At 44.1% G+C, this 26,081-nt stretch overlaps 1 protein-coding gene across 7 annotated transcripts in view; it reads right to left on the bottom strand.

Annotated features, from left to right (window-relative positions):
* RAPGEF4 (Rap guanine nucleotide exchange factor 4) overlaps positions 1-26,081 on the bottom strand; it is a 273,639-nt gene that overhangs the window by 209,916 nt on the left and 37,642 nt on the right. For 5 of the 7 annotated variants that reach the window (XM_032479695.1, XM_032479696.1, XM_032479697.1 and 2 more), the window contains exons 2-3: positions 17,485-17,627; positions 14,360-14,448 (exon numbers count right to left, since the gene is read on the bottom strand). In XM_032479695.1, coding sequence (XP_032335586.1) covers positions 14,360-14,448; positions 17,485-17,627 — 232 coding nt within the window. Of the gene's footprint in view, positions 1-14,359; positions 14,449-17,484; positions 17,628-26,081 lie in introns of those variants that run through there. The other 2 variants (XM_032479699.1, XM_032479700.1) reach the window with 1 other exon arrangement.

Raw genomic sequence — 26,081 nt, 5'->3', positions numbered from 1 at the left:
TACCCCTGAAAGTTCCCTCATGCGCCCTTCCAGTCAGTTCCCGCCTCTCAGGGGCAATCGATGTTCTGATTTCTAGCACCACAGAGAAATTCTGCCAGTATTAAAACTCCATGTAAAAGGAATCTGACAACATGCTCTCCCTCTTCGGTGTCTGGCTTCTTTTGCTCAACATAACATCTGTAAGATTCACCCATGTTGCTGCGTGGGTCAGTAGTTTTCTCCTTTCACTGATGTGAAAAGCTTTCCATTGCATGGGTATGTCTCAGTTTGCTTCTCCATTCTCCTGTCGGTGCACAGTTCGGTTGTTTCTGGTTGGGGGATATTGGCGAACAAAGCTGCTAGCAGTCTTGCACAAGTTTTGTTGTGGAACGGGTACCTTTTTATATGACTACAATCTGCTTTAAGACAATAGGGGAAATCTTTTGAAGAGGAACTCAGGTTTTTTAGGGGGAGAGTGCAGTTATGATATTTTTTTTTCAGTTATGATATTTAAATAAGAAACTGGAATAGGGATATTGTTGTGTCAGTCTGTCTTCAAGCGATGAGGAAACTGAGGGAGAGAACGGTGGATTCGCAAGGCCCTGGTTCGCACAGATAACACGCCATGCAGCCAGATTCTGACTGTGACTGACTTGAGATTCCAAGCTTTCTGTATCATGCTGCCTCCTGCAGCCACAACAGAGTAAAAACAGCATCTAATGAGGTACAGTGTGGCTAGTTTATAAAATATCCTGAATCAATGATTTAAAATTTTAAGGTGTACTAAAAAAAGTAATGCCCTCTCTGCATGCAACAATGGTGACGCTATCTGGGTTTAATACTAACTAGTTTCAAGTAATGCAAGCAGCCACTCAAAACCACCTGGACATCAGTTTTGCAAGGAATTATTGATAAGGGAGACACACAAGGGTAATCCTGAGTTAGGAAGCACAGGTTTCCTTTCATGCATCTAACACACGGTAATAGGCAAATGTTATTAAGATCAAGTTAGTGACCCTGTAATCACATAACTAAGACAAATGCCCACGGGAATCCAGTTCCTTGAACCGTAGCAAATTGCTTCTGCACAGATATTACCATATAAAATTGTGTTCAGGAAAATAAAATCAATACCTCAGAAGAAAATGAAAGATCAGGGGGAAATGTAACAACAGCCTGCTAGTAAATTTTCCAGAAGGGCAGCTGCAAACAAATTCCAGTCCAAAGTGAAGGATCAATACCCAGCAAGTTTGATACTTCTGAGTGATTTTCAAATTACAGTAAAAACATAAGATGGATCGTGATAAATCAGACTCTCACAAATTCTCTAGGCTATCGGGTTCGCCTGAGGACCCCGCTAGCCTACTTCTTCTTCTTCTTCTTTTTTTTTTTTTATCATCTGAACCCTTCGGAAAGAATTCTTTCAGCCTAATTCATTCTTCCCAGTGTAAATTTCTATTTTAAAACCTGACCGGGATGAACCATAAATATTACTCCTGCCGCACCCACAAAGTATAAGGGAAAGAACTATGAAGATCTGTTATATGTGAGCTAGCGGGAGCCTTTTATGGATTAGGTTGTCCTCTCCATCTCTCACCCTGTGCCTGACACATGTCACCATGTGTCACCCAAAGGTATACAAAGTAAGACACAGGCTGTGAAAGTCACATGAGCCTGTCTTCTTGCTAGTGAGCAGTTCTTGCAATAATGACAAAGGACTGAAATTATTCTTGGATCGCCCCTAGAGAGTTTAACACAATCCCTGCCTCATCACATGTAGCAACACTGAGTATATTGCCAAGTGTCCTCCTGTGTCACTCAGTGTGGCAGGACCTCCGTGCACAGGGGCACCAGCCCTGGTCACTGGATCCAGCACCTGGGCTCATTTCCAGTATCCCACACTCTCCCATCAGACACCAGAACTGAGTGTGGGATCCCTCCTTCCTTCATCTCTTCCCTCACACTTGATCCTCTCAAACGTAAGGACAGGGAGTCACAAATACAAGAGAGGGTCTTGAAAGGAGGACTGTAAAACCTCACCTGAAAGAAGTGTGGCTTGCAAGTTCAAACTCCACTTTCAGCAGACGCAGTCACCTTAGGACAAATTTTTTTAGAAATCTGACTGGATCTGGGAAGTGTGGTTTGGGCACTGGGATCACTGAGCACAAGGAAGAAGAAAGTCCTAAGAAGAATATCTTCACTCTAAAGATTAATCACTGTCTTCATAGTTCCTGGGGACCAGGCCTTGTTTACATTTGAATTCCCGGCAGGTTCTTGCACAGTGCTTAGAAAATAATTATCAAATAAAGACATTTACCTTCAAATGTTCTCTCACTCAGCAGAATCAGTATGTACACAGAAAGGCAGGAAAAGTGTGAGTCAGTGTGGCAGTGCACTCTTACGCTGTCCACACTCACAGCTAACCAATCTCTCAGGCCAGAGTTCCAGGCCTGAAACCCCGTGAAGACGCTTAACACACGCCTTCGCCTGCGGCTGGACGTGTCTGTATCTGAACACTAGTAACACTACTACTCCTGTTCCGTTCGCCCATCCTCTAGAAATCTGCTTGTGTCTCAACACTTGTTAAATGAGGACTATTCAGACTACTTCATTTTCTGCTCATTTGCAGGTTAATGTTCAGAAAAGTTACCTGAAAGGAAATATTGACAGTGACGTAGAGACTGAAGAAAGCAATCAGCAAGGACTAAAACATCCACAGCGAAGGAATGTCCTGTTTTGCATTAAGATCGTAATTTATTGTGAGGACTTTCAAATATGAAATGAAGATTTTAAAACTTGAGTGTTTTTAAATATGAAGGTAGGTCTTACAGATGCTGCTGGAGTCCTGCCAGGTTCTACCCACCCCTCTTCCTCACCCTACCCCTACTCCCGAGGTCACCTGCAGCTTTCTGGACAGTTCCCATACACACCTGCGGTTCCCTCTCTCAGGCACCTGCATTGCTCCGCCTTAGGGCAGAGTGCTGGGCAGTTAATCCCTGTAAGGTGCATCTTCCAGCAAAGAGGCTTGAGAGTAGGAGGACAAATACCTTGGCTTCCTACCCTACATGATTTCTCAGAGGGTCCCAAGAAGCAGTGAGCCCAGGTGCCCACAGCTGAACTCTATATACACACTTTTATTGGCATTCCTCCTTCTTTGTCTCAACTCCCCATGCCCTTACTGCCGGGGGTCTCCTCCATAAAAACCACTTGCAGACAAATCCTTGTCTCCAACTTGGCTTTGAGGGGAGCAAGCGAGTGGCTTAGCCAAACACGGCTGTGAGTCTCAAGTTACACTGAGACCTCTGGGGAGGTATTGGGCTGAAGCAGTATTCCCAACGAGATTCCGTAGTAGCCGCAGAGACCGGCTTATCACTGACCGCTCTGCGTCAGACATATCCTAAGTGCAGCATCCCCTGGGCGACAAATGGGAAGACTTCATTGTGTTAGTAAGGTCAACGGGGTCCCCGATGCCAATTCTACCATAGAACAGGGGTGATGGGCTCTCAGAAACAGAATTACCTATGGCAGGTTACTGAAATGTCATTCGGTTCCTTCCTCTGATCTGACCCAGCTCTCTCTCACCTATCTATCTCACCTATGATCACTCCTTCTCGTGCCTTCTAAACACCAAATCCCCCACTCCTCAGTGCTGATCCTCGCGTGCATCAGTACGCACGTGGATCTCCAGGTGTGCGCGTCGGGGGACTCTGCGCCTTGCACTGGGCCGGGCGTCTTGACAGTGATGCTTCACTTACTCCTCACAACAGTTAAATCAGGTAATGTATTTAAAGTGCTTAGCACAGTGCCTGACTCAAAAGAAATGTTTAATAAGTTGTGGGTATTCTGACTGATGGTATTGAAACAATCCTGTGATGTTGGGATTACTGCTCTTTCATAGGTTGAGAAAAATCAAACTCAAAGATGTTCAATCATTTGCCCAAAGCATCACTAACGAGTAGAGAGTTGAGACTAGAAACTAGTCAATCTAATTATCTCCCACGTACTTCTTAAATTATATGAAATATAAGTACCTCTTTCCAAAGCTCAGTAGGAAAAATGATTAATTTGATTGATTGATTAAAGATTTAATCCATACAGGTTCTCCTTTCAATCAGCCAATTTATAGATTGATTGCAATCACCAGGAAAATATGAAACATTTGGCACTGCCATCCCCGACTCCCCAGTTCCAGTACTGGGGTCCACTTGACCCTCACCTAGAGGATCAAGTCCATTCCAGGCTGCGGCACCAACCCTCTTACACATCAGGAGAAATGTAAGCAATCAGAAGCCAGAGACCGTGAATTGCATGAGCATTTCTGCTTTCCTCACTCCGATCCTGTGCCCTAGTTCTAATAACGAAGCTCTTACTTCAGTTGGAGAAACTGGGTTTCTGTCTTTCTGTATCTCTGTCCTGATAACCTGCCTGGTATCCTGATTCTTCTCAAAGTGGCAGACTGCTTTGTTCTGACAGCGCCCCCTGGCCCCAGCTCCTCTCTGGCATCCTTCCAACACCAGGGCTCTCCATCAGCCTACCCACCTCCATCACAAGGTCTGCTTCCTGCCTCCCTGCCCATCACCAAGCTGTACCCCATCATCTCAGACCTGCCTCGGCCCCCCACCATGCTAACCTGGGGGCTCTGCCCCTCCAACATTCCGCTTCCTCCCCACCTCCTGCCCAGCACTGCCCAAATATGCCCTCTAGGTGGCGCCCACCTCCACCTGCGCAACTCCCAGCTTCCAGGTTCTCCTCCTCTGCCCAGCTAGGCACCAACCCAAGTCATGTGCAATATCTTTGTACTGATGTGTTTTTGTGGAATAGGTGGAGTCTGGTTACCTTCATTCATAAAAGGTGGTATTAGATAAGTTAACAAAGATGGGGACAACGCCAACCTGTTGGAAGGCAGGGAGCCTCAGGCAAATGATACACACCTGCAGGCACCAGAATCTGCACACTCCATGCTTCGTGAGAAAATCCCCTGGAGGCAGCATGGGGCGAAGAGCATGCATCTTGTAGACCTAGATTCAAATCACCTCTGCCAGTGACTACTCCTAGGCTTTAAGAAGAATGCTCCCAGGGGCCTCATTTGTGAAATGGGTACAATCTTTCTCATAAGATTATTAGCAGAATTCAATACAGATAACAGATAGTCCTACATGGTTCCTGGCACCTAGTAGGTGCTCCATAAAAAATGGAAAACATTGTTTCTGACTTTACACATGTACATAAATATGGCTATCTACATTTCTAAAAAAGCAAGTTATATTTTTCTACTACTTAAGTAACAGAATCTCTTACTCATTTTGTGTTAATCTCCAATTAATGATGGCTTTTCAACACTTCAATTCTAAGTTTCTCTGTCCCCTAGTCTGGATGTCAAGTGGTTTGAATGATCTGCAAAACACTTCAGCTCTCTGGGGGAGCTTGTATTCAAAGGAACCCTTCTGATGAATCCTGCTGTAAATCAAAGAATCCTTTTGTACCGCAACTAATCTCCCCTTAATTTATCTGCTTTGTACGTCTGAATTACGGTATACGGGAGTTTTCTTAAAGCAGGCATTCTAGTATGAGTCATTTTATTTGCTTCATTATAAACATAACTACAGTATGAACATGAGAATGGTGTTAGGAAAGCCCATGGTTCTGTGTCACTGATATCCAAGCTAATAAACACAGGCCTTGCAAGTAATGTCTACAAAACAGCCACTGAAATCCAATTTACACAAGTTAGACATTCTGATGAAATTTAGAACAACGATAAAATAGAAGAATTCTCTGTGGTAAGTACATCAAGTGCTTTGATGGCCCTCTAACTTTAAGGGCTATCAGATATTTTTATTATGCATATTTAACTCACTTCCATATAAATGGCTCAAGAAGAGTTCATTGTCTCGCCATATATTTATTGTTTTGAATACATGCTGGATTAACATCAAGGAATAACTTGGTCATTTAAGTGTGTAGACCCTGAAATATAAATTTTTACAAAGCAAATATTTTTACAATCTAAATTTTAGGCCTATAGGCAATACTTGCCATTTGGTAGTTCTTGAGTTTATTTCAAGAGCTTGAATATAGTCCTGGAATTTATGGAATGCTCCAAGTCCTTTTAGAAAATAAAAATTTAATGGAACCTAGGCTCTGAATTTGTCAAGACATTAGGGCATATGTGCAGTCTAAAGGATTTATCGCCAACCAGGAAGGCAAAATAATTCTAAGACAAATGTGTTTTTCTCCTAACAAACAGCAAAGACAAGTCCTGTTACTTTGAGAGCACCTCTCTGGAAGCAGTATTAGATGCAGCTTAACAAGATCAGGCAAGCTGGCTGTGGGAAGGTTCGATGAGAATGGAAGCATTAGCATTCCGATAACCAAATCAGGGAGGCTGGCCCCACTGCAGTGAAAGCCGGTCTGTCCTGCACTGAGGCTGGGTCTCGCCCCCGCCCAAACCAAAAATTACATGGCAATAAAATTAAATACAGCATGTGGATGCGTGATGCTACATAACCCCTGAGCAGATCCTAACAAAGAGCACAGAGAAGTAGTAAGAGATGACAAACAACCACTTTGGGCTTGGCACCTTTCAGGTTTTACTGACTCAATAAAGGGGTTCAGAAAATGTTTCCTAATGATGGCGATGTTCTCTGTCTGAAAATCATGGGGTGAAATGAGAATGAAGTGAGCAGCCAGACAGGCAGAAACAGAAAGACAGGGAAAGGGAGACAAAGCCACGTGACGGAGAAACATGTTGTCCTTCAGATTTTATAAACATATATGCAATGCTTAAAAAACAGATTTGTTGCAGAGACAAAGAGGGGCTACAAAAATAAAAGCACATTTTATTTTTGAGGGAGAATCAGTAAGAGATCGTTTTCCAAAATCTGGCTAATATTTGCCAGAGAACTTTATCAAGGCGCCCAATTCTCTGATCCCACGAAATGGCTGAACAATATTGTTAAACTTCTCGCCATTTCTAATACCAAGTGCATTTCCTGCTTTTTCTATGCTAGCACTGCCCTCTTGTGATAAAATGACAACATTACAACCAGCAGCATCCACTCTAGACAACCAACTTTTCCTTCTCAAAAATAGTCATAAAAAAGCAGGCGACCCTTGCTCTTTGCCAAGCTTCATACTAAGCGCTTTATATACATTCACTCATTTACAGTAGGAACTATGATCCCCAACTTACAGGGACTCTAACTTACTTAAGGTCACACAGCAATTAAGTGGCTCTGAGGATTTCAAAAGAGGTCTGATTTAAACCATTGTGCCTTGCCTTACGTAAACATTAACACTTTAAATAAGCATCTATTATAGAGATACAGAAATTTTAGTGAATTAATAAACCATTCCATTCCATACTTTGCAGCATGAACTTCTATTTACTTTGCAGCCATCAGAAATTCTTCCTTCATATGACTGGGAAAATGTTACCCTTTTTTGGTGTGAAGATTAAAACCTTCTTTATTTTAGGATTTAAAGTTACCATGCCAAATAGACCCCTCACCTATAAAACCTTCAGAGAAAAGCAGGACCCTGTCTCTCTCCCTCTCCTTCTCTGACACCCACACACACGCAGAGGTGGGCATAGCCTTAGATACTGAAGTTTCTAAGACTATCGATTGTTTTGAAGTTTATTTGTTTACAGCTGTTTCAATGCTCCCTTCTAACCCTAAATCCATTTAAATATTAATGAGAAAAAGTCCACCCATTGTATTATTCATTTAGTGGGAATGTAAAATCTCTGGCTTGTAGCCCAGTAAGTTAAATAGGCACCCGAGACAGGCAGTGAGGTAGGAGAACGGGGGTGGGGGCAGGTCTTGCTGGGAACCGGGAGGATTAATCCTTGGTAGGACCTGCGCTGCCAAGTGGAAATCTACGTGAGCATGTGAGCCGGCTTGGGACACTCTGGGCTGGTGACATGGTCTGCGGGCAGGTCTCCTCGCCGGCCCTTCTCAGTTTCATGGGCTAAGACGCAGAGTGGCCAGGGAGGAGAGCATCTGGGAAGCCGGGAGAGGGGCCTCTGACAGCTGCACCGCGGCGCAGGGGTAGGGGCACTTCCGAGCTCGGCTTTGTTTTACGGAGTAGTGGATTCAACATGATTTATAGGGAGGTGCTTCCAAGGACCGTGGTCTCTAAAAGTTCGTCAGAGTAACAGGGACAGAGGAACCCACATATTTCCCAGAGTTCTCAGCCCAAACATGGTTTCAAGGCTGTAACAAAAGAAGTGAAAGCAACGTAGCACCAGCTCCTCGGGAAGGGTCTCTTGAGAGGCCGGGCCCATGTCCCTCTCCTCACCCAGAGGCTTTTGTCTCTCCCTCCAGTCCATGCTTGAGGCCTTGGACTGGGGGCCTCAGCCGAAGAGAAGGCAGGGCACAGAACAGTGCTGGCCTAACTGTGTGAGAGAGAAGCTGGTTCCAACCAGTGAGGCAGGATCTGGAACCACCGGCCGACCCTCTTTGACCCAGGGGCAGACCCACAGGGGAGGCGGCGTCAGCGGGCAGACGTGTGTTTCTAAACTGACGGGGTGGGCTGGGCAGCCACCTCACTGCCCCCAGCCCAGCGGCTCTTGTCCTCCACCCTCTCCTGCCAGAAAGGGCCTGAAGTTTCCATGACCACTCACCCGAGTGATGGATTGTATTTGAATCCCGCTTCCAAACGTGGAATCAACAGCTTCCGCTGTCCAATGTTGGGCATCTATGTGATCCGAGGGGGCAAAGAAGGGACCACACACTGACCACCGTGCGTCCTGGTGGCGCCTGGGAGCTCGCACCCCGCGTGTCTGCAGAGCCCTCCCCGCTGCCCCCGTGAACAGCAGGGCTAACGCCGAGCATGCTGGGGGCAGAGCACTGGATTGGGTGAGAGGATCAGGGCGATTTCCAGCTCTGCTGTGTCATCGTGAGTGGACAACCCATTCACCTGTGACTTAAGCAAGATACAACACAGCTGGGGCTACCAAGAGGCCGGCTCGCTCAAGAGTGCAAGTGGAATGAGGAGGGTTACTATGCTCTGCTCCTGGGGAGCGCCAGTGAGAAGTGTGACCCTCCACCTGGGGCCCCAAGAATTCAAAAGAACCTGCCAAAGCACTCATACAGAGGCCAAGAAGTGTGTTTTCTTCCCCTAGTGAGCAAAAAAGTAAGGAATGATGGGAAGAGAGAAAAAGTAATCTATTGAAACAGGAAGGTAATATGAATTTATGAGCCAAACAAAATATGTAAGCTCTATGTATTCTTGACAGTCATACACTGTTACATCTTGCTATCATATAAAAGAAATAGGGTGACTCTTTCCAGGAAAAATTCCATCAAATCAATAATACCTAATAAATGTAAGATATAAAAGCAGTATGCCAGAACCCGCGCAGGGCTTTCTTCCTTACGTGTTCCTTATTTCAGTCAGTGGTGCGACGTCACCATCCACCTCTTCATCCAAGTCAGCATCCTCCCTTTCTCTCAACCTCCCACACATCCCACCAGCACCAATTCCACCCGTTTCTCCTCCACCTTGTACACACCGTACCTCCTCTTCCCGCCCTCATCACCTCCACTGTTCCATCCCACCCTCTAACCTAGAAGCCCCTCAAAGGGTCAGGCCATGCTCATTAAAGTGTGTGTCTCCAGATCTAAAAGGTGGTGGAATGAGGGCCCAGGGGCCCAGGGCAGCACCGCTTCAGTGTGAGAAGTGGGCCTTCCCCCACGGCCTGCCTCGGGGGAAGCAGACACTCGCGAGGTGTGGAGCTCTGAGCTGCAATCAGAAATGCAGGAGGCGGGCTGCAGGAGCTGTGAGGGAAGAGCTGCTTCTCCCCACCTTCATCACGCCTAGACTGCTCAGCCTCACCCTATTCCTGCCTCTTCACTTCCTCTGGATGGTACCTGTCCAACCCTACGGGTCAAGAACTTGAGCCCTAGCATCACGAAGAGCTGCAGAGCCGGGGGCAAGTTACTCAGCGTCTAACCGGCACAGGGAGACCATGAGCAGCACCCAGCCGGGGAGGGCGGGGAGGGAGCAGCTGGTGACACAAGGCTCGTGAGGGGCTTTGCACAAAGCTGCCTGCAGTGGGCGTGCCACTACCATGGGCCATTCATCTCCCCACGCTGGCTCAGCTAAAACCCCACCGAGGAGCCGAAACTCCAACAGAAGTTTAGAAATTTATCACCACTGTCTCCTCTGACTTCTGACTCTCAGATGAGGAGAGAGGCACATGGGGCGGGGTGAGTCTTGAGGAAAGAAAACAGAGGGGCAGGCTAGCAAGAAACTGCCCTCTCCTCTTTTAAAGATGTGACTCTGCTGTTACCTTAATTCTTTCCTTAATTCTCTCTTAGTCTCTCTGAACTTTTCTTCTTTTCCTTGTCCTGCCCCCTGCCCACCTTTTCACATGTGAGCTGCAAGAAGAATGTGAAATATGGAGTGTGTCAGACCCGAAATCAAATCTTAATTTAGCCACAGACATTTGTGCAGCCCCAGGAAAGTTATACCCAAGGTCACTGAGTCTGGTTTTCAAGCCCAACAGTAAAACAGGACTTGAATAACTAAAGATGAAATCAGTTAATATCCACAGAACGCCTAGCACAGAGTGACACCTGAAGGCACTTGGCAATGCTGCCGCTGGTCTCTAGGAATTCAAGGTCTTTCCTCGTTTGACCTCCCATGGCCCACTGCCCAATCCCATTTTGCTCCCCTTCACAGGGGTCTATGATGGTTAATTTTGTGTCAACTTGGCTAGTCTATATTTTGCTGAAAAGTATTTCTTAGATGTGATTAACATTTACAATCAGTAGATTATTTTAAGTAAAGCCGATTACCCTCCATAATGTAGATGGGTCTCATCTAAGCAGTTGAAGGCCTTAAGAGCAAACAGGTCTCCCTTGAGGTTTCCCAAAGAAGGAATTCTTCCAGATTGCAACATAGGAATTCTGCCTGAGTTTCCAACTTTCAGACTGGCAACTGCAGCATTAATTTTCACCCAAATCTCCAGCCTGCCAGCTTGCCCTAAAGATTTCCAACTTGGCAGCCCCCACAATCATGTAAGCCAATTTCTTAAAAGAAATCCCTATCTATCTATCTATCTATCTATCTATCTATCTATCTATCAGTCTGTCCATCTAGCTCTCTATCTCCTGTTGGTATTGTTTTTCTAGAGAACCCTGACTTATATAGGGTCCTATGCTGATTGGCTAACCTATCACCCTGATTTGGCCACATCACTAGTGGGTAGAGACCGAGAGTCCTTTACAAGGCCAGCTGCAGGTAGAGATGGCTTTTTTGTTTCTCCCTTTTGAGCAACTTGCCATGGGAGGAGGTTCAGCCATCTGGCTCATTCTCCTTCGCTTCCTCCTCCCATATGGCTGGAATACTGTCTTGCTCGTGAGAGCTGGTGGGAAGGCTGGGCTCTCTATCTCAGGCTACTCTCTGGAGGGTCAGAGGAGGTAGAGGTCAGTGGGGCTTTTTCTTCCTTATTTCTTAGTGACTCTACAAATCAATTCAGAAGACTCTGGCTGGACATCGAGGAGGGAATAAGCCAGCTTTGGTATAAAGCTAATCATTCCTGATCCCGTAAGAGAAGACCAAGCTTGGCTTAGGAAAGTTCTCTGCATTGGGTCTGTGGTCAAAACCACAGCTAAATCTAAAGTTAAAAGTTTACTAAGTTTTTTTTTAAACCCACAGCTAATGACAGTGTTGCTCGGCTATTCTTGGCTAGCGCCCTGTGGTGAGAGATAATTGGTCCAGGGCAATGCTCCCGGAGCCCCTGGCCAAATACTATTTTAATACCATCAAAATCTCGTGCCGGCTTTAAACCTGAGGTGTCAGCACATCAGTGCTGATGTTATTTATCATCCCTTAGGAACACCTGCCCTGCCTTATTTTCTTCCTCTTTCCTCACCTCTCTTCCCTGTTTTTCTTTCCTTCTCACCTTTCTCCTCCTTAATTCTCATCTTCCTTCCCTTGCCTCCCTTTCCTCACCTTTCTCTTTTCAGCTTTCCCCGTTACCATCATTACTCATTTAGGGCCATGCAGGGGAGGAAGGAAAATCATCCTCTTCTAGGCACATCCGTGCAGGTGAGACCAGGTTAAGGTGAGCATCGGGAGCAGCTCTGAGCAAAGAAGGCCGGAGGGTACCCAGCAGGACGGCAGAGATATGGGGAGTGGGGTAATCTGAAAGGATGAAAAACAGCCAAGACAGAGGGAAGCTGTATGCTTGACCATGTTTCTTTCGAGTCAAATAGTAGAGCGCTGGCTGAGAGCCTATGTTCAGGTGTCTGAAGGCTTGGGTTTAATCTTGGTTCCCCTGATTTCTAGACATGTTCCTTGGAGCAAGTTATTTAACCACTTGAGGACGTCATTTCCTCAACTGTAAAACGAGAAGAGTAATGTGACCTACCTAGTTAGGTAGCTGTGAGGATTGAGGGAGTAAATATCTGTTCAGTGCTTAGAACACTGCCTAGCACATAACACATTTCCAAGAGTTGCTAGCTATTCTCAGCCCCACTGGGAAACTCGGGCAGCTTACAGCAATCAAGACCCACCTCTCCCCTTGCCCTCTCCGCAATCCAAGAGGAAACTGGCCCAGTGAGAGAGGGGAGGAGGAACAGTACCACCCAGGCCGGCAGGCACAGACTCCAGGCAGTTTCTAATGGAACTTTCGATGCACTGATGCACAGAAAAAGTGTACTATCCAGTAAGTAGGACTTGGCCTGAGACCCTAACCTTCCGTAACAATGGGTGTATACTCCAAACTCCACATGTCCACTTACCAACAATCCACTTTTTAGATGGTAACTGCCCACAACTCCAGTATGCACACAAGTTCCTACGAAACTTAAATCTTAAATTGAGGAGGATGGGTGCCAAGATGGTAGAGTAGAGAGACTCACAGCTCGCCCTCTCCCACAAACACACCAAGAATTACATCTACAAACCCGCTGAATCACACAGAGCACCTACTGAACTCTGGCAGAGTGTCTCTCGCTTCAGACTACGGGAGGAGTCCTTACAAAACCCAATAAACAACAAGCTCATACTGTATAGCACAGGGAACTATATTCAATATCTTGCAGTAACTTACGGTGAAAAAGAGTATGAAAACGAATATATGTATGTTCATGTAGAACTGAAGCACTGTGCTGTGCACCAGAAACTGACACACTGTAAACTGACTATACTTCAATAAATAAATATATATATACACCAAAAAAAAATCTTAAATTGAGTATGTCATAAATATTTCTCACATTTGAAGTGTGCTACATATGGAAAAGGCTCAGAAGTACTGCCTTAAACATGGGGCTCGGCTGTAGATTATTTGTCCTTTTAATTGATTTTTTAAATTTAAATTTAAATTTTTTAGGGGAGGAGGTAACTAGGTTTATTTATTTATTTGTTTATTTATTTAGTGGAGGCACTGGGGATTGAACCCAACCACTCTACCACTGAGCTACACCCAGCCCCACCCCCAGATTTTTCTTGATAATTCTTTTCGATTTTATAGTTAGCCAGTTCTCTTCCTTCAGTTCTTCTCTGAATCCTGAATACTTGAATGTAAGACTGGGAACATTTTCCTACTAAAGCCTGATGGTAGCCTCTAGGGTGGCATCCTCTGAGATGAGAGATTCTTGGCTCTAAATAGGAAGGGCCTAAATATTTATGCCACATGGAATAATGACGGAGCGAGGATCACTGCAGATGTGGGAGGAGAGTCTGGGTCCAATGTTAAAGTCACAAATATGCGGGGGGCAGGAAGAACCTGAATTTCATCTGCTAGGATGCCAGTCTCCTAGGGGGTGACTAATGACGATAAAGGAAGCCAGTGCTGCACTTGAGAAAAAAGAAGTATCATTGGCCCTCCCACACTTGACACGATGAAGCAGAGAAACCGTGAGAGAATTTCAGGGGACTGAATTGACCCCATCTCCCCCGCTTCGCGGGAGCTCCCAAAAGGCTGACAAGGAGATCACTTCAAGGACAAAGAAAAGTCAGGAAACCAGATGGAGGAGGATCTAAGCAGAACCTTAGAAGACTTGCTTCTCCTTTCCCTTTGCCCACCTCTCACCTTACACAGCAGCAGTTTCTCGCTGCCACGGACTTGTCTGCATCTTCCCAGCGGACAGCAAGCTCCTGGAGGGCAGCCCACGTGTTCCCACATTTTATGTTCCCACACCTGGCACAGTACTCAAAGCACAGAAGGCATTCACATCATACTTTGTGAGTAACTTAATAAAGGAATTCCACGAATACTCACTGAACTCCTTGCTAGGGGTAAGTGGAAAGGGGTTTGAAAAGGGAATTTTGATGGCATACAAGTCAGAGTGATAACATATCTTTTAAAAATTATATTAATAATAAATCTTACTTGAAGGGAAAAAACAATAAGGTGTTTTACCTGGTGACTGCTGGTCTCAGAAACTTTAACATCCAAAGACCCTGCCAGGACTGCATACCAGTTGGTTCCAATATCACCCTGGCGAAATACTGAAAAAGAAATGGTCATGTGAATAGACCAAATATAAGTTGGTTTCACTGTGTAACCTGATAGTTTCCCACTGGTTATTGTAAGCACCACATGGACCTAGATAAGCCAGCCTAGATAAGCCTTCCTCTCTCTGCTCCCACCAGGACATGCCATAATTTTCTCTCCCTCTTCTATCAGCGAAGCTATATCCTATCTATTCAGCATTCCATGAAGTAGAACTCTATTAAACAGAACACTTTCATGTTTACAGAGCACTAATAAGGGATGATAACCCTAAATGTTATAAGATCCTCTGAATGCAAGAAGAACTGACTGGTGGTCTATGTAACTGACCTTAAATAAACTTCATTGTGTTGTGATTCTTGGAAAATTACTACTCTCGATGGGGTACATATTAACAAGATTATTCTACTCAACAAAACCAGATGACCACCCCAGTTTCAAAAATCTATTTATAATAAAAGCAACATATTTTTCTAGAATAAAATGTCTCCTTTTAGGCTAGCCAATGAATGATTAAGAAAAAAAATCTGTTTTAGAAATTTTAACCACTGTATTGTCATTGTTCGTTGTCTTGTTTGTTTTATAAATTCATTGCTTTTAGGCATTAGGAGTTAACTACTCTTTGGAAATGATTCTCATCAAAAATTTCTGAACTTAATTTTGCTTTACTTTTTTAATCTCAGAGAGAAACTATTTAGATATTTAGATAGAACCTTAGTTCCACACCCATGTTAAGATCAGTAGTTTGGAAAGTCATTCTGAAATACTGATTCAAAAGGCTTGTACAAGCCCAACTACACTGTAAATATCCTAATAACTAGATGGAGTCGTTCTTTTTCTTTATGAACTTTGTTTTAAAGTCTATTTTGTCTGACATGAATATTGCTACCCCTACTTTCTTGTCATTTCCATTTGCATGAAGTATCTTTTCCCAACCCTTCACTTTCAATCTATGTGCTCCTTCACCATGAAGTGGGTCTCCTGGGTCTCCTGTAGGCAGCATATCGGGGTGGGACCAATAATAACCCATAAAGGAAAAGAATATGAAGAAGAATATACACATGTATAACTGAATCACTATTCTGTACACCAGAAACGAACACAACATTGTAAATCAACTATATTTCAATAAAAAAAATAAAATTTTATTAGCTGCATATTATTTCCTTATGTCGTCAAATAAATAAATAAATAAATAACTAGATGGAATGATCTGATATTTTAAAATTCTTTTCAGAGAGTCAGAAGTCAAGTGGCTCAATGAAAAAATCACACAACAGCTCAGTGGGACAGTTGAGTTCTGGCAAGGCTAGTGCTCACTGCATCTGAGGAAGCTTCCGGGAGCCGGAATTAAAGATGACAAGCTGCTCGAAACTCTGTGACTAAGACCTGCTGTGGAAAGGCAAGAACAACAATGGCGTCCTACCAAGTGCGATGAGAAGCTTAAGACGGGGGACTGATGAGTTTATAGCTGGCCTTTCCAGTAACTGCTATTCTGAGCCTCTGTAAGTGACTTATTTTAGAGTTAGAGTTTTGCCTTTCATGAACTTCTTGGCTCCAAAACACATTATCATTTGCCAATCAAATTCACCTTAAATATCATCAAAGACTCATTTTGAAAATGGCCTTAAGAAATAGAAAGCAGAGTCTCATCTCCAAAAGAATGAAGTTCCCACTATTAGTAAGAATAAAAAATACTGATTTGAAAACAACATGTATGGATGATTTTGTTCATAGAAGTGTGATGGTGTTTTTGCACATGTGCATGTGGGAAAACATCTTGAAGGACACACAGAAAATGGTAATGGCAATCTCTGGATTTGGGGATTGGAGGTGACTTTTATTTTGTCTTTGAAATTTTCTGCAACGATGTTGTGACAGACCTCGTTGGTTTCCCACTCAGAATCATGTCCTCCTTTCCTCCTATTTAACTGAACATGGATTTTATACAAGTTCCCACCCTTCTCCACAGGACCAAGTGCTCAGAGTATAGCTCCACTGGGGTAACCATGATTGGTCTAAATCAGTCATGGTGATACAATGGTTTTTGCCAGCGACTGGGTTAGATGTGGGCACATGATGCATTGAAACAAAACCTGGCCAGTGAAACACTACAGGGAGTCTGCTGGGGGACTTCTGAAAAACAGACAAGAATCATTTCTCAGCAGGAACGTTCTGTATCAGCACACATGCCTTCAACTGCCGTAGCTAGCTGTCTGAGAACTATTTGGGACAAATCTGAGGACAAAAGCCAACATCTGGGGATGCAGAACAAAAACGAATAAACCAACAAAAAAGAAGGGAGGAACCTGCGATCTTAATAATGTCACAGAGTCACGCAGTCAACCAACCCTGAAGATGTCCTACCTCAGGACTGCCTACTCATGAGTAACTGATTTTCCCTCCTTGTATGAGTAATTGATTATTCAAGCCAGTTGGATGGAAGTTTTCTGCTACTGCAGCGTAAGGCATCCCAACAGATGGAAAAGCACTACTTTTTAATGTGCAAATACTTTTTTCAAAAACGCAGCTGTCACCCTATCATTTTACTCTCTCTGCCCCTTAGTCACATCTGGAATAGATGTTATCACTGAGGTTAACTCAAAACATTACTGATTTATTACACAGTAAATCAGCTATGCTTTAATTTTAAAAATTATTATTATTAGTTAAGAGATCTTTTCTCTTTACTTAATATCCTACTGGCTCACATATTTCTTGAGTTAGAGAAGAGAGTTATATATTAGAATTTCTATGGATATTGCTGAACATATAAATCAGTACATCCTTCCAGCTCCATCTGGAAAGGAGGCTGCCCTGGAAGAACCACTTTTGTGCTGTGAAGAAAGGTGTTAAGAAAATGCCTACATGGAACTGAACAAACAAAGGAGAGAGAAATGTCAACCCAATACTTCGGTTGAACCTCAGCTATTTGGCACATAGATACCCCATATGCTATCCATCCCCACGTGGTAACCACAAATGAGCACAAACTATACATGAAAACACGCCACTGGAGTTGCATTTCTTACATGTTATTCCTTTTTCCAGATTCTCATAATAACTGCATAAACAAATCTGATGAAGGAGGTTTGGGTGAAATTTCTCAAAGGCTTTAACTTCTTTCAGCCGTGTGAAGATTATATCCACATCTTCACTGGATCGTTCCAATGGTCTGTAAAGGGGAGAAAAGGCACAAAAAGCTGTATCAGGACTTCCGTGAGTCAATATGCATTATTCTAACTGTATTCAAATTGATGCAAACATCCCGATTCCAAGTCTTTTACTGCAAATATTTACCCCTCTATAACCATTATAAATAATTCCTGGCCTTCGTCATCTATTCACCTTAAATCATGACTACTGCAAATGGTGTGATATATAATAAGAAATATAAAATAATAAGAAATAAGAAATTGTCTACTGTTCCTTGCACAGAGCTCCTTAAACTCTTGTCATTTCCTACATGAGAGTCATAGGGGCATCTTTTGTTATAATATGTGGTCTTTTGTCCTCAGTTCCTGAAATGCTTAAGGGCCATAAAGGTGAAATAGGTGTCAAGGCACCACAGCTGAGTTTACATTGATGAGGTGACTTCTGGAAAACCCCTAGGTAACCTAAGGATGGGAGCTGGTTGCCAGGAGAACCAATCATGTGATCAGAGGGTTGGAACTTCAGCCCCACCCCCTGACATGGGGGCCAAGGAGCTGGAGATTGAGTTCAATCACCAGTGGCCAATCCGCTTCAACAAGCATGGCTCAGTAATGAAGCGTCCATAAAAATCCTTGAACTACGGAGGTCTGAGAGCTTCTGGATTGGCGAACAGTCAGAAATGTGGGAAGCGTGGCACTGGAAGAGGGTGTGGAAGCTCCGTGCTCCTTCCCATACTGTGCCTATACATCTCTCTGTCTGGCTGATCCTGAGCCATATCCTTTTATAATAAATCTAGTAAGTAATTGTTTTCCTGAGTCCTGCGAACAGCTCAAGCTAATTCATCAAACCCAAAGAGGGGTTTGTGGAAACCTCTGATTTATAGCCAGGTGGTCAGAAGCACAGGTAACAACTTGGACTTGAGACTGGCACTTAAAGTGCATGTTTGGGGGGAGGGAAAGGCAGGAGAGGCAGTCTTGTGGGACTGAGCCCTCAACTTATGGGATCTAATGCTCTCTCCAGGTAGACAGTGTCAGAGTTGAGTTGAATTGCAGGACACCCAGCTGGTATCACAGAATTGCTCTAAGTGTGGAAAACCCACACATCTGGTATCAGAAGTGTTGAATGTATGGTAGTAGTGTGAGGACCAAGGAAGCACGGGAAGAGGAGTTTTTCCTTTACAGATGGCTATACTTACTTAAAATTGAGGTCACAAACACAAATGCCTAAGGGGGGCCTATCAAGTAAAGTAAATGAGTGAAAAGAGCCAAACAGAAGGAGAAAAAAATCTCTTCTATACAAAAACAATGGTAAAAGCAAAGACAAATTGGAACTGATGTTCTGCCTCTGTGTTGGCAATACTATAGGGAATGGTGGGGACTGCAGAAGTGGGACTGCCCACAGGGAGCAGACCTTATTGGCTATTTTCCTTATCACTGGTTTTCTGTGGAAACATGGGCCCAGGTGTTGTTCTATCTTTCAGTTGTTCAAGAACAGATATCTAGACATTTGTTCATATTTTTAAATAGAAAATAACACTTTTATCTGATTAAAAATTGACGCATACTCATTGCACAAAATTTTGGAAAATTTAAAAAGCACACAAAATAAAAATCATCCATTATTCTATTCTGCATAACCACTAATAACATTTATGTGCTTTTTAAAATATATATATTGTGTTCACATTTCTTAAACGTTGAGTGGGCCACACAAGAAACATCTATGGACACAATCCAACTTGTTGACCATCCTATACTCTGTGAACGAAGATGAGCCAAAGAACTAAACAAAATGAGACAGTTTTACAGATGATATAAACTATTTTCTTTCTTTCCTTGAGCAGTTTTCCAAGTCTGTCCTTTCAATAGGCTTTGTAGGATCACATGACATTCTTTGATAGATATTTCACAATATACAGAAAATACCCCGCCTCATAAGTGCCCAAGAACATTCTGGGATCAGAGGAAATGAGCTGGGTGAGGATGTGACTGAGTGTGACAGATAATTCTCACCAAACCCCTAGGTGCTCCCCGACATTTACCAGCTGTGTTGGAGCCATGTTCTGGCCAGTGGACTGTGAACAAAACTAGCCGGTATTACTTCTGAGGTATAACTGTTAGGAGCTGGTGGCTGGGGTGTCTTCCATCTCCTCCTCAGCCACAGCTTTGCAGTGTGTTATGGGTTATTGTAGCCCTAATACCCGGGACCCATGAGTGTGACCTTATTTGGAAACAGGGTCTCTGCAGATGTAATCAAGTTAAGATGAGGTCATACTGGATCCGAGTGGGCCACAATCCAAGGACTGGTGTCCTTATGAGAAGAAGGAAATTTAGAAGCAGACACGCAGGGAAGATGGCCATGTGGAGGTGGAGGCAGAGATTGGAGTGATGCACCTCTAGGCCAGGAAACACCAAAGACTGCTGGCAACCACCGGAAGCTAGGAAGAGACAAGGAAGGACCCTCCCTTAGAGGCTGCAGTAGAACATGGCCTTGATGACATCTTGATTTGGGGCTTCTGGCCTCCAGAATCAAAAGAGAATAGATTTCTATGGTTTTAACACACATAGTGTGTGGTCTCTTGTCTCAGCAACCCTAGGAAACTAACACAGAAGGTGTGTGGTTCAGATGCTACAGCCACAACATGAGGACTTTGTGTAAGTGACAAGCAAAGTTCCACTGAGTGAAGCTCCTGAGATTTTGGGTGGGGTTGGGGGTGTTGTTACCACAGCATCACCTAAACTAACAGAGAGGTCAGGACTGGATGCGCCAGGGTCTAAGGGACTTGGCACATTGCCAGAGGAAGCCAGAGCCCACCATGAGAGATGAACATTTTTGGAGGACATGAGCAGATGACCTGTCACTAAGGGGGTGACCTAAGACACAAGCTTTCAGGAGTTGTTTTGAGAGGATCTCCACCTGCCCCCATCACACTTTCAGGCCCAAGATAACTATATTCAAAGCATATGCCTACAGCCTTGGCAAGCTTCCCGATTTACCTCTACCGAAAGGGCATGGATTCTGCTTCCTAGGGAATCGCTGATGCCTCAGTGCCCCGTTTATGAGATGCCCCGATGCCTCAGTGCCCCGCTTATGAGATGCCCCGATGCCTCAGTGCCCCGTTTATGAGATGCCCCGATGCCTCAGTGCCCCGTTTATGAGATGCCCCGATGCCTCAGTGCCCCGTTTATGAGATGCCCCGATGCCTCAGTGCCCCGTTTATGAGATGCCCCGATGCCTTAGTGCCTCGTTTATGAGATGACCAAGCGTCTGGAAGAGCTGGGAGCCCTGCAGGCTTTCCCAGGGAGGGACAGCACATGGGCAGCAGCACCTCTCTCCACCCCTCATCCCTTTGGAAGGGCCTTACCAACTCCCCACCAGAAGCCATGTTCTCGAGCTTAAGGGGCTTTGAAACAGATGCTAGAATTTCGGCAGGAGGCACACCACTTTCAGCGAGTCTCTGAGTGCGGGGGGGAGATTTCACAAGCAGTGAAGGGTGGCAGTGGCTGGCCGAGCCTCCCTGGATGAGGCGGGGCCGGCGGGGCATGGCTCCTGGGAAGCGGTGCAGGCAGCAGCAGGCTCACACCCAGCCCCGGCCAGCAGCCCCGCCAACCCCAGGGCCGGGGGTAGGTCACAAGGACCAGATGAGCTGGATGTTGGCTGGACATTGATATGTGGGTTCCACCTAGTTACACGGGAAAGGAGATAGAGATTAGAACCCATCTTCCTGTCAAGAAGGAAATGAGCACCCGTCTTGCTTGTTCTCCCAGACCATGACCCATATTAGGAAGGCTGACCAGGGCAGCTTAGCAACCTTTTTGGCCCAGCACTCCCCAGAAGAAACTGGACTACAGAAGAAACGGAAAGCAGAAGAAGAAAAACTTCCATACTTCCATACAGTCCAAAAGAACTTCAAGATTCCCAGCCAGACTGTGTGAGGCCAAGTGACAAAAGACACTTGGAAAGACAGAGTTAATCTGAGATAACCAGGACGAGTGTGAAACCTCTCTTCCTGATGTTTCCTTTGGGTACCCCCAAATTAGGCCCTAATAATGTCTCCCGTTGTTGAAACATTTAAGCCTCAGAAACTACAAAAAGTAATGTTTCATCGGCCCTTCATGGAGTGGAGGAAATTCCACGCACCTATTACCGGACATCTTTGCCAGCCCACCTCTGAGATCTACCCCAGGTGATGATCCTTCGGTTGCCCCCTTCTCTGGTGAACACATCATGTCCTAATGTCACCTATATTCTCATCTCTGTAGACAGAGGTCATGCCTCAGTACATGCCTCACTGACAAGCAAGTCAAACATACGATACTAACCCAGAGAAAAGAAACGCCAAAACTCCCATTTTTCACTTGAATGGCAGGGATCAAGAATCCAGTGCGCTTTCAAGATATAAGAGCCACTATCTGTGCAACTGTATTTGGCTTGTTTTGCACTAATTTCATTTCAATGTGGGTAAATGAAACCATGTTAATACATTTGGTTGTATTCACTTTGTGTCCTTCCAGAAATGTGTACAAACCATGCCTTCTTGTCCTTCATAGATCCCATGGTACTCAGTAGAGGGCCAAGCATGCAAGAAGTCCTCGGGTGCAACGTGCTACAGAGAGAGACCTCAAACTGAACTCGCCTTCTCTCCCACATCTGCGACCGCACCTGCACACCTGCGTGGGGCAGGCTCATTCTCTCTCACCACATCCAGGTAATTGTACCGACTCAGCGTCTCTCCACTGCAGCCCTCCTCCTAACCCCTCCCTTGAGGGTGAATGCAGGGCACACATATCAGGATGGGAAGCGGAATGGCACGGCACGGCAGCCCTTGCCCAGGAGGCTGGAGAGCTTGGGGCTCCGTCTCATAGTAGGCAGAAGCATTTTAAGCAGAGTGGTGGCATGGCTGGATGTGTGTTTTGGAAAGGTCGCCTTGACTGTAAGCAAAGGCAGGTGGGAGAGGGCACAGACCAGCAGCCAAGAGACCAGGCAGGAAGCTCCTGCAGTGTTTCAAAACGATGACGCAGGTTTCTCCAATTCTAACACACTCTAGGCTCCTTCCACTCCCTCAATACCTGAGTCCAGCTGGTCCCCTAAGTAAACATTCCAAGTTCAGAGAAGTTATTTTCCTTAGCCTAGCCTCTGACACCCACGGCCAGGCCCCACTGTTTAAATCACTTAAAAAAAAAATTCACGTTTAAGGCCTGTTCAAATAAGAATAGAATGATCATTTACAAAAGAAGGCCCTGTAGTAGGCAGGATGCTAGGCTAATCCCCAAAGAACCACCCCTGTATAACCCCTCGAGTGGGGGCAGCAGCTCTAACTTACTTTCAGTCACCAGAATACGGCATAAATGTAGAGATATCACTCCCATGCTATGTCATGACACAAAGCAAAGGGGAAAAGATTTTGTGGGTATAATTAAGGACCCTAATCAGTTGGCTTTAAGTTAATCTAAAGGTAAATTTTTTCCACGTGGGCCTGACCTAATCAAGCAAGTCCTCTAAAAGAGAGGGAAAAAAAAGGGAGGCTCTTTTGCTGGCCTCGAAGAAGGGAGCTGCCGTGTGGCAAGAAATGTATGAAGCCCCTGGCTGACAGCCAGTGAGAAAACAGGGACCCCAGTCCTACAACTATAAGGAACTGAATTCTACCAACAACCAAGTGAGCTCAGAAGAGGTCCCCAAGTCCAGATAGGGACACAGCCTGGTCAGCACCTTGATTTCAGCCTCAAGACGCAGCAGAGGACGCAGACAAGCATGCCCACGCTCCTGCCGCATAGAAACAGCAAGGCAATAAAGGCATGATGTTCTGGGCCACTGGGTTGCTGTGATTTGTTACACAGCAATAGAAAGCTAACACAGATGTGAAGTGTCTTCGCACGCTGGCTTATTTCCTTATGACAAGCTTAGGGTTCACTTCCTTCATGGAGCTTTTCCTTACAATGTTCTCATTCTTCTCTGAAGTCCAATTGACAACATTTTTCATTTTGGCTTATTATCTCCCTATTTTATTATTTCACATGTCATGCACGTAAGTTTTATCATTTTTCTATTCATTCATTGATGAATACTATTTGGGTCTTGTTTTATAAAAACCACTGAATTGCTGTTTTCCAACTTTCTTTTCTTTCCTTCTCATAGTTCTTCAACTCTTCTAGGATGAGTTTCACTGTCATTGAAAACTTTCTAAATCAGACAGCAAGGTTAGGCAGAGAGGTTAACCCATCTGAGTTAGCAAAAGACACAAACTAAAAATATTTTGATAAAATAAAGTTCTTTTAAGTACTATATAAATTGTCATGGTAAATAATGCCTATTAGCAGTACCCAAAAAGATTATGTTATTAGAATGTGTTTATGATCTTGAAAGGAGTAGGTTTTAACACTGATTTATAACCTTTTGTCACATCAACCTTTCAAATTAATGGCATTCAAATACATAAGACTTAACTTTGCAATATGAATTATCAAAATGCATGGAATTTTAAATAAATCTCCACCAAATGCATCCTTTCATGAGGGCACATTCATTTTATTTATCCATTCAGTAAACTGTATTGCTTTCCTACCTACATTAGATGCCTTTCCTGGAAGGACAGAGGCGAGCAAGCACCAACCCTACCCCGCAGGAGCTCAGAGTCCAGTGGGGAAGGGAGCCATGTAGCCAAAATCAGAACACTGTATGGTAAGGACCGTAATGGGGGCACCCACAACATTCTAGGCTGTACCTTGTTTTATCACCCAAAGAAGCAAGAATGGAAACTACCAAAGTCAGGTGTACGAAGGAGGGCAAATGCTCTGGATTCCAGGTGCTGCTCACATGCATTATACAGTGTAGAAATTATGCTCTTAAATCTTAATTCAGCCAATTTGGGATTATCTAGGGACTAATTAACCAGTTTCTGTACTAGTCAGAGCACAAAATAATAACACACAGGCATTTGTGGGGTGAAATGTACATTAGCCATAAAATCAGCAAAACATCTCCCTTTAGATGACTCCTGTGTCTGTCTGTATGATAATATTTGCAAACTCTCTGCCACGAGGATGACCAGCCCCCCCATTAATCTGCTGAGTAAGTCCCTGGGTGCTACTTTCTGCAGAAGCTCTGGGGGACCTCTGGGGACAGTGGATTCCAACACCCAGCAGTCGGACCTGAGCAGGTGCAGGAAGGGAGGGGAGGCAAAACCACTCTGCCCAGCTGCCTTCCCAAAGTCATGAACAGGAGGCTTAGCCAAGAAATGGACAGCAGTAACAGGCTGTAATAGCGCTGGCATCTTGCAGGAATGTATGTAATGCTTAATTTCCTCAACTACTTCACTTGTACTCTTTTTTAATTTACAGATGTCTTTTGAAGATGAGTAAATGTATTTCAGTACATTGGGTGTAATGCTAAACAAATACATTTGCATTAAAATGACTTTGCAGTTTGTTTTGACTCGTATTTTAACAGACAGTGACTCAGGGATATGAAGAGCTAGTCCCACTCCTAATGAGCTATTAGATCCGAAATAATATATGGGAGCATTATAAATTATAAAAGGCTACAGAAGTTCTTCTTATTAAGAGTACCATTATCTTCATCATCATCATTAGCCAGAAAGACTTTTAAAAGAAGTATCCAATGAAAGCAATGAAGAAAGTGCTTAAAATATATGTAATAGAATTCTCTTGAATTGTTGAAGGTTTATAGATGGGTGTGCATGTATATTCTTCTCTCTCTATTATAACAACAGTAAGATCTCAAACACTATGTACTTGATAATCTCAGCCTTTTTGTAATACTATTAACTTTTCAAAGGGCTTTGAAATGTTAATCATCACAGCCCAGTTAGATGAAGCAGGTATTCTGAACTCTATCTCAGCAGCAAAAACATTTTACACAGAGGCTAGGTGAGTATTAGTATGCTAAAATCATGTGTACTTATAATGCCAGTGATGACATGGATATATCAAAAGTCTTTGAAACTCAAGATGTTTACCACTTATCATGTTATCATTTTAATTATATGATTATTAACCATGTAGAATACTGAAGTGTTGACTCTTTGCTAATTACAAGGTTTCCCAACAACATCAACAAAATTCAGAAAGAAGGTGTTGAAAATGCATTTTTTTTTGATCTGCAAACGTTTACTGAGTATCTGTACGAGAGAATAAAGCACTCCGGTGACACAGGGACCACAGTTCTTGCACCAAGGAAGTTAAAACTGAGTAAGGGAGAACTGTGAATGTACAGCAATTATCAAGGGGAAATGTGGTAAGAAACACAATTAAAATATGGAAGAAGAAAATATGAATTCAGAAGAACAGACATCACTTATGGATGAAAGTTCTACAAAGAGTTCATGAAGGCACTCTTGTAAACTCTTCCTACAATTGGTTCTTTCTTCTTTCTCTTTTTACGTCTACAGCTCCACCATTGTTTCATCATTTACTCCTAAAAATGGGATGTATCACCAGGGCTCCTCTCCCTGGAGACC

Source organism: Camelus ferus, chromosome 5, assembly GCF_009834535.1.
Source record: "Camelus ferus isolate YT-003-E chromosome 5, BCGSAC_Cfer_1.0, whole genome shotgun sequence".
Taxonomy (NCBI): Eukaryota; Metazoa; Chordata; class Mammalia; order Artiodactyla; family Camelidae; genus Camelus; species Camelus ferus.
The sequence above is the reverse complement of the archived record's forward strand: the minus strand, read 5'-3'. Positions and strand labels throughout refer to the sequence as shown.